At 48.0% G+C, this 13,623-nt stretch overlaps 1 protein-coding gene across 2 annotated transcripts in view; it reads left to right on the top strand.

Moving 5' to 3' along the window:
• TOX2 (TOX high mobility group box family member 2) overlaps nucleotides 1–13,623 on the top strand; it is a 174,494-nt gene that overhangs the window by 58,149 nt on the left and 102,722 nt on the right. For both annotated transcript variants that reach the window (XM_074553938.1, XM_074553937.1), the window contains exon 2: nucleotides 10,697–10,762. In XM_074553938.1, the coding sequence (XP_074410039.1) occupies nucleotides 10,697–10,762 (66 nt within the window). The remainder of the gene's footprint in view (nucleotides 1–10,696; nucleotides 10,763–13,623) is intronic.

The following is a 13,623-nucleotide window of genomic DNA, read 5'->3' as shown; positions in this document are numbered from 1 at the left end:
GGCATCCCCTCCTCACTCCTCTGACAGCTCTGCTCCTTGCATCATCATTTACTCACCATGCAGTCAAGAATAGGCAAATAGAGATTTCCAAATCCATTCCTGCTCCGTGTGCGTCACACCCAGCGTCACCCAGCCCCTGCTGCTGCCGCTGGCAGCTGCTGCTGCCTCCCTCCCCATGGAATGGCTTTGATTCCATCCAGGAATTCACCTCAGGTGTGTGGCTCAGCATCACTGCCTGTGCTGCACACTCCCTGGGCAGAGGGGACCAAATTATAGGGTGGGAAATCTTCCCTGGTTAAGGTTTCCTCATTCCCAGCTGCTCCTGGGTGTGACCGTGTTCACAGGGGTCTGAGGATGAGGGAAGAGACGAGGATCTGACTCCATGTTTCAGAAGGCTGATTTATTATTTTATTATATATATTACATTAAAACTATACTAAAATAATAGAAGAAAAGGTTTCATCAGAAGGCTAGCTAAGAATAGAATAGGAAAAGAATGATAACAAAGGCAGCTGTCTCGGACAAAGAGTCCAAGCCAGCTGACTGTGATTGGCCATTAATTAGAAACAACCACATGGACCAATCACAGATGCACCTGTTGCATTCCACACCAGCACATAACCATTGTTTACATTTTGTTCCTGAGGCCTCCCAGCTTCTCAGAGGAAAAATCCTAAGGAAAGGATTTTTCATAAAAGATGTCTGCGACACCTGGGCTGTTCAGGGGGTGTGGAGCCCCTCTGCAGTGGTTCCTCTGGCTGCTGTTCTGCTGTGCAAATCAGCACCTCCATAAAAGACTCCCAGAGCAGAGCCAGGCTGGTGGCTGCTTCCCAGGCACACAGGTACCAGCTCTATTTTTATCTCAGCCCCGAGGTTTTATCTTGCAGAAAACATTGTTTCTCAGTGCCTTTGACTGTTCTAGCACAGAGTCTCCGTGGCTTCTTTTAGATCTTTGCGTGTTTTATGTCTCTCTTGGTTTCCTGTGTGTTACAAGTGCTGCTGGAGGAGCAGGCAGTGCAGTTGTTGCTTGTTAGCACTTATTGTATTTATTTCACACGCACCAGCCCAATGTCAGGATGGGGCTGCATCCCTGTGCCCTCCTCCCTCACCTCACCAGGTTCCTCGGCTCTGCCTCTCACTCAGCTGCTGATGGCTGAAGGACCAGCTCAGCAAGAGCCTGGCATTTATATTTTTTTGCACATAAACTCCTTGAGCACCTGTGATGAACAGCTCCAGATGAGGTTGTTCGGTTTTGAGGAGGAAGTGATGTACACGCCAGAGCCTTGCACCAGCAGGACTGCAAAACCAACAGCACTGAGCTGGTCAGCAATGGGCTGGGGAGCTCCTGGCTGAGAGCAGTGATGCTGCCCACCTCCCAGCAGCCTGATTTCAGTATCCATGCCCACATTTGGAGAGAAATCTGAAAGGATTTGGGGTTTGGCTGCAGCTCTGGTGAGCTCTCAGTCCATGGAAATGTGCTGGGCACTCCGTGCACCAGGGCAGCTCAATGCACCAGCTCTCCCCAGCAGCATTATTACACCAGGCTAAAAGCTAAACACAATCATCTGAACACAGTCAGAATGTATTAGATCAACAGCTGCCCTCAGGAGCAAAACCTGCTCAGCTGAAACCCCAGCCCCTCCTCCGTCCACCACGAGGTGTAACCATGAGTGACTTTGGCCTTTAAATTAATCACCTTTCTCTGAGCATCCTTCTCCTCAGTGCAGCTGGGGCAAGAAGAGGAGGCTGGATGGATGGAGGATTGTCTATTCTCTGCTGCTTTCACTCCTTTTTGGAGTCTCACAGGAAAGGGTTAAGGAGAATTTTGATCTCTGCAATATTTTCATGCTTATACATTCTGTTTCTCATTTCCATGACAAAGATGGTAGGAAGAGCAGAATAAGGTACAGAATTTGCAGAGCAATTTTAAGACTGTAATGAGAACAGAAAATAGTAGGGGGAGAAGAATTGTAATTAGAATATGAAATGGGGAAAAAAAATTAATCTATTTCCATGTCAGTCTTGAGACTAAATTCTGCTGCTCCCTGTAGCTTTCAGTGCACGGGGGTTTTTGTGTGTGTATGTGGAGAGCTTGAACTCCTCTGCAGGCTCTGAAAGATCCAGGTAAATGAGTTTAAGGCCTCATCCCCCCCAAATAATGTAATAACAATAATATTGTGTGCAGCGTTGACAGAAAGCCAGCCAGTCTCTCAGATAAATGAATGCTGTCCCTTGAATAGTGCTGGCATTGCAGAGGAATAAAAGGGGATGCTGGAGATGCTTTTGGGGTGGAGGTCTGTGTAAGTATCACACAATCACATATCACAGAAGGCCCCAAACACCAAATATTGCCAGTCCTGAGGGACATCTGTGTGTCCTGAGCCCCCCATGTGAGGGTTGTGCAGTGCCTGATGCAGCTGAGCTCGGAGGATCTCCAGGGATGGAGGTCCCACAATGGTATTTGATCACCCACATGCTAAAAAATGAGTTTATATCTGCCCACAGCGCTCCCAGGAGCCCACAGGTCAGGCTGTTGGTTTTGGTTTTGGGTCCTGTATGAAGAACTTCTCTGGAAGGATTTAATTTCACTTGCTAATAATCTCAGTGTCTGTCTCCTTGATTTTAGGCTGTTAGAACCCTGCTTTCATTTCAATTTTCACATACATCTTCATTGAGTCCATCTAACATCCTTCTATCTCTTCATCCCCCCTTTTTCCTCACCCACATGTGCCATCCCACACCTTGGATTCCCCTCTCTCCTTCTAACAGTACAGATGGTAAAATAACACTTGGCCTTTCCCTCTTTGCTCTTTTCCTGATTGCTTCCAAAACCTGAATGGCATCTTTGGCAGCTGCTGAGGACTGGAAATAAATTGGAAGTGAACTCTCTAGAAAAGTTTCTCTTCTGGACAGCAACATCAATTTTAAGGCTCATTGTCATGTCTGTCGCTGGGATTGCTTTTCTTCAGTGCATTACTTTGCATTTATTGACATTAAATTTAATCTTCCATTTCCTCAGTGCCACTTAGTGCAGTAAGAGTCCTAATACAAAGCTATTCAAAGTTGCTTTTAGTTTTGGCTGGCCTGAATAATTTCTGTCTCATTAATAAGCTGAGCCCTTCCAGATCAGTTATATGATAGGCTGGAGAGATTTTAGTGCAGATGGATCATGGACCATGATCTTCTGCTTGCTAAAACCTCCTGAGTGTCTGGCTGTGAGTAGCAGAACCTTCCCCTGGGTCCCATGATCTGTTGGGTTTTGGGGTTTAGAGCTGCTTTTTGAGGAACCTTGTGAGAATTTCAACCAGAGAGATCAGTTCATCTTTCCTAGGGGCTTGCTGACCCTTCAGCAAGCTCCAAGTGGGCTGTGAGGGACAAGATTCCTCCTCTTGGCTCCCTCTGGGTCCCCTTGGGGTGTGTTGGAGTGTGATGGGTTCACACTGAGGCTGTTGGACATGCTGGTTTGGAACCTTCCTTTCCCACTCCTGTTAGTTTGGGCACAGAAAGAGAAGGTCAGACATTTAAAATCACTGAATCATTCAGGTTGGAAAAGACCTCTGGGACTGCTGGGCCCGGCCATTGACCCAGCACTGCCAAGGCCACCTCTAACCCATGTCCCCAAGTGTGACATCCACGTGTCTTTTAAATCCCTCCAGGGACTGTGACTCCACCATGCCCTGGGCAGCTGTGCCAGAGCTGGACAACCTTTCAGTGAAGGAACTTTGCCTAATCTCCCATCTAAACCACACCTTGAGGTTGTTCCCTCTGCTCCTGTCCCTGTTCCCTGGGAGCAGAGCCCAACCTGGGGCTGTCCCCTCCTGTCAGGAGTCGTGCAGAGCCACAAGGGCCCCCCTGAGCCTCCTTTTCTCCAGGCTGAGCCCCTTTCCAGCTCCCTCAGCCCCTCCTGGAGCTCCAGACCCTTCCCCAAGCTCCATTCCCTTCCCTGGACGTGCTCCAGCCCCTCAAGGTCTATCTTGTCATGATGGTCCCAAAGTTCTCTCACATTGTTTTAAAACAGGTGGGTGATGGGGGTTCCTTAGGATTTCCTTGGTTGGTTTTATGTTTTCCTTCTGGCCATCCCAGTGTGAGAGCTTCTCACATGGGTCTTTCCAAGGGAGATGCTCCAGTTTAGGAATTTCTGAATACTCCCTCCATCAGTGTTCATCAGGCTGGTGCAGGTCATTCCTTTCTTTCCCACCTGGTTGTAGTTTCCTGACAGCCTCTACCATAACTTGGCCCCACCAGCTCTGCTGGTTTCCTCCTCATGGTGTATTTGAGAAAAAAGACTCCTACCAAGTTTACAAGTAGGTTTTTATCCTACTTGTAAGCTGTTCTTAAAACAAACAGACCTACCAAACAAACCACTTTTTACTGTAAGGCTTTAAGCCTCAAGATTTCAACTGTATCAAGCTGAATTTCCCCCGGGATAAGGTGTGAGAATATTCAGTGTTTGTAGGAAACCCAGCCCCTGAGAGCCCCGGTGGCTGCTGTGGATGCTGGGTTTGTGCTGTGCCTCTGACACCTGCTGTGGGGTCGTGCTCCCTGTTAATGCCATTTGTCCCCAAACAAATCGGGGATGGACACACTGACTGCCCCTGCAGGGCACTCCTGGGGAGAGTGTAAATCTCCTGCTGAACTCCTGACCCTCCCTGACAGCATCAACCCAGGGGCTGCCCAAGCATTTCAGCACACAAATAAATAATGCTAAGTAGATCACTCCAGGCCAGAGGTTGTGTAAAGATCTTAATGGGGGAACTGCAGTTAAAGGGATTAAGCCAACCTCAGCCATGTATTTCCTGAAGAGGTGGGATGCTGAATTACTCCTGCAGGGATTTGCAGTGGCAGCTCAGCCATAGAGCAGGAGCCGTGCTGAGGTGCGTACAGAGCATCCTTGTTGTAGTTGAGATGGTCACGATCCAAAGCAACACTCCATTTTCAGAAGGCTTCAAACCTGTGTTTATTTTAGCATGCCTGCTTTTCATATGTTCTTACAAAACTCCTAAGTTTACAGTTTATTGGTCAGGAAATAGAAACAACGTGCTCATTGGAACAGGCAGTTGCAGGTTTCTCTTATTTATCCTTCTTTCTTTCTTGGTCTCTATTAACAACCTTGGTAAAAAATTCTTTCGGGGCAAACATGGATCCTCCTATCAAACTTCTCTCTGGCTCACAGAGGTCACTGTAAAACCTCTTCCACAAATCCTTACCAGGATCAGCGTCCTTGGGTGTGGATCTCTCAGAGGGCTGAGCCAGGCTTGCAGGAGCAGCATTGTGGGGATGCAGGGCTGGGAAGCACCAAAGGGCACTTACAGCAGGATGTGCCACTCAAATAATACTGATAAAAATTAATTGCTGATAAAACCATTCCTGTAACACTTTCTAAAGAGAGTTATGTTTCCTCATGATGGGAATGGTGCCATTGCATTTGCCCATTCCCTATGATGGGAATGGTGCATTCCAATGCTGTCACTGGAAGCAGCTGAGTGAAGCCCAGCAACACATGGGCTACAATTTATTTTTTAATTGTTATTTTTTTTAATGAGGAGAATTAAATACAAATTAATTACCTTGTGTTACATAAGTTTTCTTGGGTTAACTTTTACTCACTAAAATTCTAAAGGCATTCCTTGCATGGCATTAGTTCAGGTCTGATGCCTCAGATTTAGCTTTTATATTTTTCACATTCTGAGCTGCTTTGGTGTGTAGGTCTGGACTTCATATGAGGGGATGGTGAGCTCTGTGCACAGAGCAGGGAGACAAAACAATTCCTGCTCCAGCTGGGCACCAAGGACAAATGATCCAAATCTCAGCCCAGGAGCACAAACACCGTGGGCTGGAGAGAGAAAAACAAGCAGGGTGGGACTGCCTGGGCTAAAGCTGGAATGGGACAATGAACTGCAAGATGCAAATGGAGCAGAACTGATCACAGTGACAGACCCTGTGCCCGGTCGTGCATTTTGGGACCATTTTGGTTCATGTTGGGTGCAGCCCTGGCTGGGCTTTTGTGCTGCCCAAGGTGGATCCATGGAGGAGATCCTTTTAATAAATCCCTGCTTTATTCTTTAGCTCTGTCCAGTCTCCATTCTGGCCATCAGGTCACTCTGCCTTGGTGCTGGTGGTGGCTGAGCTAGCTGGGAAACAAACCCAGATGCATTCCAGGAACCTGCAGTGAAATGTGCCATCCCCAGTGCACCCAGTTTGGAAATGAGGTTGCCATGAGAGGGAACCCCCTGCCCATCTCCTTTGTCATGGCACAGGGAAGCAAACCAGAGGCAAATGTTTATAGCCCTGAGCAGTAGGAACCACTGGAGGCATCCAATTTGTTCTTTACTGGTCTTTAGTAGCTCCTTGATGGTGATTGCTCTTAATTACTGCTGGATTTGTATTAACAGGCCACATTTTCAAGCTCTAGAACCTCAGGGGACTTGCAGGTAGGTGCTCTGGTCTAGTATAGCCCAAAATGAGTGCCAAAATTTAGGCAGGACCCCTTCAAAACAAAACCAAACCAAAAGAACCACCAAACCCACCAGACATAAAATAAAATTAAATATAAATTCTGGAAGGCTTTTGAGTTCTTGCAGGTATCACAGAAGGTGTTACTGCTATGAATTTTGCCCTCATATTCTGGTCTAGTGGAAGGTGGCCCTGCCCACATCAGTGGAGTTGAACTGGGTGATCTTTAAGGTCCCTTCCAACCCAAACCAATCTGTGATTCCACTTTCTCACACAAAGCTGAAGTTTCCATCTCAGTTCGTGGCTCCCACAAAACAAAGAGGATGTGATGAGATTCATAATAAAATTGTACAAGCTGGCAGTGCCATCCAGGAAAAAGCAACACCTTCTTGGAATCTTGGCAGCAGGTTGTGTTTCTTTCCACTAGGCCCTTCCCAGTGAGCAAACATTTGTTCTCCCTGTTTGCACAGAGCTGGAGATCCCCCAGCTGCTGCACTTTGGGGTCTGTCCCAGCCTGCTGCCTGCATTTGTTTTTCCTTTTCATTTTCATCTGGCTAACAGGAGACCCATGTGACCCCTGGGCACATTTACAGATTTGAAAATAATGCTGTGGAGCAAAAATAACAAACCAAAGTGAGTCTAGAAAAGCAATAAACATTTTAAAAGTGCTTTGTACAACAACATCTGAATTGAGTTCCATGTATGGGCTGATAGAGCAGTGCCAGCTGCAGCGCCCCTGGAAGAGCTATAGTAAAAGAATTATATTTCTAATTAAATTCTCCATGAAAACTTGGATTTCAGAGGGTGTTTTCTCACACTTTCCTCTTTTGCTTGGACCCAAAATGCTCGGTAGGTTGTCCCATGGAGGGGTGCAGGTGTGGCTTGCTCTCCATCACCCTGATGTGCTTGGATTCCCTCTCTGAATGGGGTTGGCAGCATCCCTGTCCCCATCCAGTGCCAGGCAAAGCCTCCTCCTGTGGCACAGATGGAATCCTGCCTGGAGCTCTGTCCCCTGCACACCAAGGCAGTTCAGTGGTGTCCATTGGACCTTGTTGCCAGAATTGGTGGAATTTGGGACACTTTCCCTTCTCTCTCACCCTTTCCCTTTCACTTCCCCCTTTTTCTTTCCCTCTTTTCTTTGCCCTTCCCTCCCTGGCTTTGTGCTCATTCCGTGCAGGAGAGAATCAGCCACAGCCACTGATTTGTTTAATAGGCTGCTCCTATTAACCAAAGAATAATAAATTAACTAATTGCAACAGAGCAAAAGTGATAAAGTGATTAAGAGAACTGCGCAAGAGGATGTTTCTTTTGAATTAGGACTTGAAAATGATCTCTGCCACATCATTCAGTGCAGGTTGGCTTTTGGGGTAAGGATGGTGATGAATGCCTCTATCCAGGTTTGAACAGGAGCTGGAGTGAAGGAAAAAAAGGAAGGAGGTATTTATAACCAAGGGGAAATATTAAAATTTCTCTTTCTATCATAAATCTACCCAGTATGATGGGGTTGATTGTTTTGAAGTGCATTCTGTAGCAAAACAATAATGAGAAGAGGGAGAGAACATTACTTATCTGCTCTACCTGGCTGCTGCATAACTGGCAAACATCTAATTGAAAAAATATCCTGATGGGAGAAATTCTAATAAATTTGTTTGCACCTTCACAGCCTGGAGGAGAGGGGGAAAAAATCCAATCAGCAGTGGGGAAATTCCAAAGTTCCCATTGCATTTTGAGTCTTGATTTTCAGGCTCGCTGCTCAGCCTGGAAATCAGAGAAACAGCAATTTTGAAGGCAGGATTCATTACAGTTGTTATGAAGGCATCAAGAGCAGAAAGAATTGTGGAATGGAGGTAGAGGAACAGTAGAAAGCCATAAAAAATACATTCTGACAAACAGAAGGATGTGGAGATCGGGGAGGGTTTGTCCTTCTCTGGGCCTCCCTACTGAATGATACTTTTGGTTTGCTAAATGTAACTTTCAAGGTAATTTTTTTTTTCTGGAGAAAAAGGTGGTGGCCAGGTGTGGGTTGGTGGGAAACAAGGGCTAGAATGAGAGGAGTCAGCCTCATGTGCGTGCACCAGGGCAGGTTTAGATTGGACATCAGGGAACATTTCTTCACTGGAACAGTGGCCAGGTGCTGGAACAGGGCAGTGCTGAAGTCACCATCCCTGGAGGGTCTGTGAGAGGTGCTGTGGCACTTGGGGACATCACTGAGTTGTGGCCTTGGCAGTGCTGGGGGAATGTTGGACTCAGTGATCCCAGAGGGCTTCTCCAACCCTGGAGATTCTGTGATTCTCCACCAGCCTCTGGCACCTCTGCTGCCAGCCCAGGTGGGTCTGGTGGGAATTTCAAAGTGTATTGAGGTGGAGCCAGAGGGCATTTAGGTTGGGTCAGAGGGTGTTTAGGCTGTAAAGGGTATTTGGGTGGGGTCTGAGGGTATTTGTGTGGGGTCAGAAGGTATTTAGGCTCTAGAGCTGGTTGGATCTATGTTCCTGGAAGGTCCAGCTGCCAGGAGCTGGCTGTGCCAGTGATCACCTCCCAGGCACAGGGAAATCCAGGTTAAATTGCATGGTACCCAGCTGCTTTCTGAGGAAGTTGTTTGTCCCACAGCTCCTGCCCCACTGGTGGATCTCACAGGATCCAGCAATTGCACAGGAATCCTCTCCCACCTGCTGCAGCTGCTGCTGCTGGTATTACTTAATGAATGCCACAATACCTGCTCCACTTTTACAGCTTTTAATTGGTTTGCTGTGCCAGAGGACAGTTTGGCAATTAGAGGGTGTCTGAGGCCAAGCAGAGCCGTGTTACCCCCGCTTGGCTTTACTAACTCTGCTGCTTTTAATAGCTAATCCTGTAGCACTCTGAGAAATGGAAGCATAATTAATTGTCTAGGCTGAAAATCTTCACCTGGTTTTATTTAGATTTCGCTTTTATTGCTCTTAATATGGCCAATTTCTGTGAAGGCATAACTGGAATCAGCTTCATATCAGAGAGTGGGAAGACAGGTGAGGGGTGAACGATCTCCAATTCATCATCCTGCTGCTAAGGGCAGGAGGGTTGGCTCTTCCCCTTGTTCAGTGCAAGGTGTCACTCACAGCTGGTACCTCCACCCTGGTCTCGGGAGTGTTTTATGGCTCAGCCCGTTTTTATTGCCATAATTAATTTGTGAACTCAGCCTTGAGGCCTGCCCCAGCTGCACTTGGAGCTACAGACAATCCGGGAGGGTTTTTTCCCTTCCTTTGGAATCCAAGCGAGTGAAAAGCTCCTGTTGCAGCTAATTAGTGAGAGGAGTTGTAGCTCTCCCTGGGGGTTTTGTGGCTTGATAAGTGGATTAACAGCTGGGGAGGGACACAGGAGGATGGGCTGGGCAGCCCAAGCCCACCCAGCCATGGAGCAGAGTCCTGGCAGGGCAGGCAGGAGAACAGGAGAAGAGGGGATGGATGTGTCAGGCTGTGCACAGAGACACCTCCTGAATACCCCATGTCATGGCTGAGATGGTCACAATCAACAAAGCAACACTCCATTTTCAGAAGGCTTCAAACCTGGCTTTATTTTAGCATCTTTTTATACATTCTTACAGAACTACTAAGTTTACGCTTATTGGTCAAGAAAGACAAAGTTTATCATTCTTCCTTTCTTGGTCTCTTGGTAGAAAATTCTTGATAGAAAATTCTTTCAGGGGTAAATATGGATCCTTGGTAGAAAATTCTTTCAGGCATAAACATGGATCCTCCTATCAAACTTCTCCCTGACTCACAGAAGTCACTATAAAACCGCTTCCACAGCTCCAGAGTGATTCTGCATTGCTGCAGGAGCTTTGCTATGGTGTTGAGATCTGTAAGAGGATTGAATGTGACCTGCCCAAATCTGGACATTTCCATTGATGGAAGTTGGTTTTTTATATCACATTGATGGTCTAATAGGAATTTTAGCAACAGCTTCTTTTGGGTGATCTTTGCTGCAAGGTGCACCTGTGGGTTCACACGTTGGAATTATTTCTTTGAATTGGAGTGATTCATTCCTTATTTCACTGAAAAAATCCCATCTCCATGCTAGGTTAGCATATCCCATTGCAATAACTGGGGTGAAGGTGTGCTCATACACTCTCAAAAGTGTTCAAACAGCAGCTCAGGGTGTTCCTCTGGGAATTCTGGCTCGTGATGTGAAGAGCCAGGAAGGTATTTGGGATGCACAGCAGCATGGTGTGCAGATGGCATTTTATTAACTCTTTCTTTTGCCTTTCTAGTTTGATGGGGAGAACATGTACATGGGGATGAACGACAACGCCCAGGAGTTTCTATCAGCCAATCAGGTAAGAGTTGTTTTGCTGGGGTGAGAATTTTAGGGGACTAAAGCACAAATTCCAGGAGCTGTTTGTGAATCTGTCCTCCTGGGACATCAGGAGTGTCCCTGGAGGAGGTCAGAGCCCAGATGAAGGACTTGGTGGAGGGGTTGGGATGCATTTCCATCTGGAGCCCATTCCCAGCCCAGCCCCATTCCACTGGAGCCTGGCTCTGCTGAAAAGCTTTGCTGAAAACCTTTGCTGAAAAGCTTTCCCTCAGCATCCCTCACTCCAAATGAAGGTGCATTTGGGTGTTTCTGGCCACAGTGAAGTTTCCAAGTATTGTGTGCAGTTCAGGTGTCTCCTTCCCTCACGTGGAGTATTTCCTGTAGCTAAATAGATTAACAGGGGAGAAAAAGGAATCCAAGGGTTCCTGTTTTGGAGCTAGAAACCCACGTGTGGGGGACCAGAATAGAAGTGTTCATGTCTTGCAGGTTCCTGAGCCTTCTCTGGGCTTGGATACACATGGAAAAAACATGGAGGGGGGTCCTAAACCTGTGTATGGGCTGGAACATCATCTTTAAGGTGATCTTCCAGCCCAATTCTGTGATTCTGTAAAGTTCATATTTAGGTCTTGCTGGGACAGGAGGACTTCAGCACATGCTCTTCTGTCCCCCTGACCTGGAGATGAGAGGGGTGGCCTGGCATGGTTAGAGGGGCTGCACTCTCAGCACAAAGCACCTCATCACATGCAGCCTGGGGAGGGAAGGTGGCAGTTCCTTCTGACACATCCCAGAATCCCATTTTTGGCTGTGTTGGGCTGTTTTGTTGACCACAGACCAATCCCCACCGAGTGCCTGGAGTTTGGGACATCCCTGTGGTGCTCCAATGGCAGCAGGGATTAAACTCTGTCCATATTACCCTGGGAATGGGATGAAATCCTGCAGTTTTCCTCCTTGGAGAACAGCAGTGCATTGGCTCATGGCTCAGGAGAGCTGTTCCTGCTCTGGCTCTAGCAGCTGGCACTGGCAGCTGTCCCCATGGTGGCGTGGGGAGAGGCTGTTCTTGCATGAAGAGGAATTCCAGGGTGGGGAAGGAACAGCAAACTTTGTGCTGCCGAGTGATTCAGCAGAAACAAATATGTGTTCAACCAACAACAGCATGGGGGTGATGCTTAGAGCCAGGAATTGCCAGAGGGTGAGTAAATATGGGAAAGAATGGGGTGATCCCTGAGTGCCCGGTGCAGAGGTCTGCCCTGTGTCCCCAGATGTGCAGAGCCAGGTGTTATGGATGATCACAGGGCAGTTGTTGTGATACTTTGCCTTTAAAACCTCCCAAGGTTGGAGGGATGTTGTAGATACCTTGCCTTCAAAACCTCCCGAGGATGGAAGTTGGCTTTTTATATCACATTGATGCTCCAGTAGGAATTTTAGCAACAGCTTCTTTTGGGTGGTCTTTGCTGCAAGGTGCACCTGTGGGTTCACATACTTGAATGAATTCTTTGAGTTGGAGTGATTCATTCCTTATTTCACTGAAAAAATCCCATCTCCATGCTAGGTTAGCATATCCCATTGCAATAACTGGGGTGAAGGTGTGCTCAGACACTCTCAGAAGTGTTCAAACAGCAGCCAGGGTTTCATGGCAAGGGCTGGCAGTGCCAGGGTTTCGTGGGGAGGGCTGGCAGTGCCAGGTTTCATGGGAAGGGCTGGCAGTGCTAGGGTTTCATGGGGAGGGCTGGCAGTGCCAGGGTTTCATGGGCACTTCCACGCGCAGGAACATCTTCCACTGTCCCAGGTTGCTCCAGGCCCCATCTGACACCTTGTGTAGGCTGCCCTAGAGCAGAGCCATGGCCAGCATGAGCCATTGGTGTTTCCTGCTCAGCACCTCTCTGATCCCTTCTCCCTCAAGGTGGGCATGAGAGGGAGGTCAGCAGGGCTGCTGTGGGGCTGGGAATGGTTTGCTGCACCTCAGGGAGGAGGGTTGGCTCCCAAAGGAAAGCAGGGACTACCGTGTGGTGGAGGAATCATGTCCTGAGTTTGATTCTGGAGAAGGATCGACCAAAGCAGCTTAGATCCCTGTAACCTGGGCAAGAGGAGTTCACTCTTCATTTGCTCTCAGTTCACTTGCTATTTCCCATTTTGGAGCAGAGTGGAGAGGGAGGAAAGTTCTTTTCCTGGGCAGAGGAGGGCAGGAACCCCTCACTGCAGGGATGGCCTCGTGCACAGGGGCTGTGCTGCTCCTTCTCCATCAGCAAAAGCACACAGAGTGACATGGACAATAAATGGGAATGTTTGCCTTGCTTGGCATCCCCAGCTCCCTCCCTGGGCTGGTGTGGGGCACTCAGAGGGGAGCTGGGGGCACCTGGGCTCCATAGGAGGCTGCAGTGACCCCCAGAACCTCCTCTGGGGTGGCAGGAGTGTAACTGGAAGGAAGGTGAGGATCCCAGTTCATGCCCTGCAGGGATGTGGGTCACACCCAGCATGAGCTTTGGCCAAGGAGGATGAGGAGCAGCTTCCTCCTTGCCCTCCTTAGTACACCATCTCCCTTTATTTAACTGCACATCAGCCCTTGTTTACTGGTTTTACAGCCCCAGCCATGACTACAGCACTAATGACACAACTCAGTTATTTAAATGGGGCTTCCAGATGGTTTTTATTGTTTGCTAAAGCTGTTGTAATGTGAAGGAGTACATTAAACAGCAGGAGGAGGCTTACACAATCTCACCTCAGAGGCTGCTGAACCACCAGATTCCTTCACAGCCCACGTGGGACATCAAACAGCCCTTGGGTTCCTTCAGGACAAAGGCAAATTGAACACACTCAGGGCTGGAGCCATCACACTGCAGCAGATGAGCCTGGTGGGTTGGGGTTTATCTCCATCATAATCCTGCA

Source organism: Zonotrichia albicollis, chromosome 17 (assembly GCF_047830755.1).
Source record: "Zonotrichia albicollis isolate bZonAlb1 chromosome 17, bZonAlb1.hap1, whole genome shotgun sequence".
Lineage (NCBI taxonomy): Eukaryota > Metazoa > Chordata > Aves > Passeriformes > Passerellidae > Zonotrichia > Zonotrichia albicollis.
Note: the sequence above shows the minus strand (reverse complement) of the source record. Positions and strands in the feature narration are given on the sequence as shown.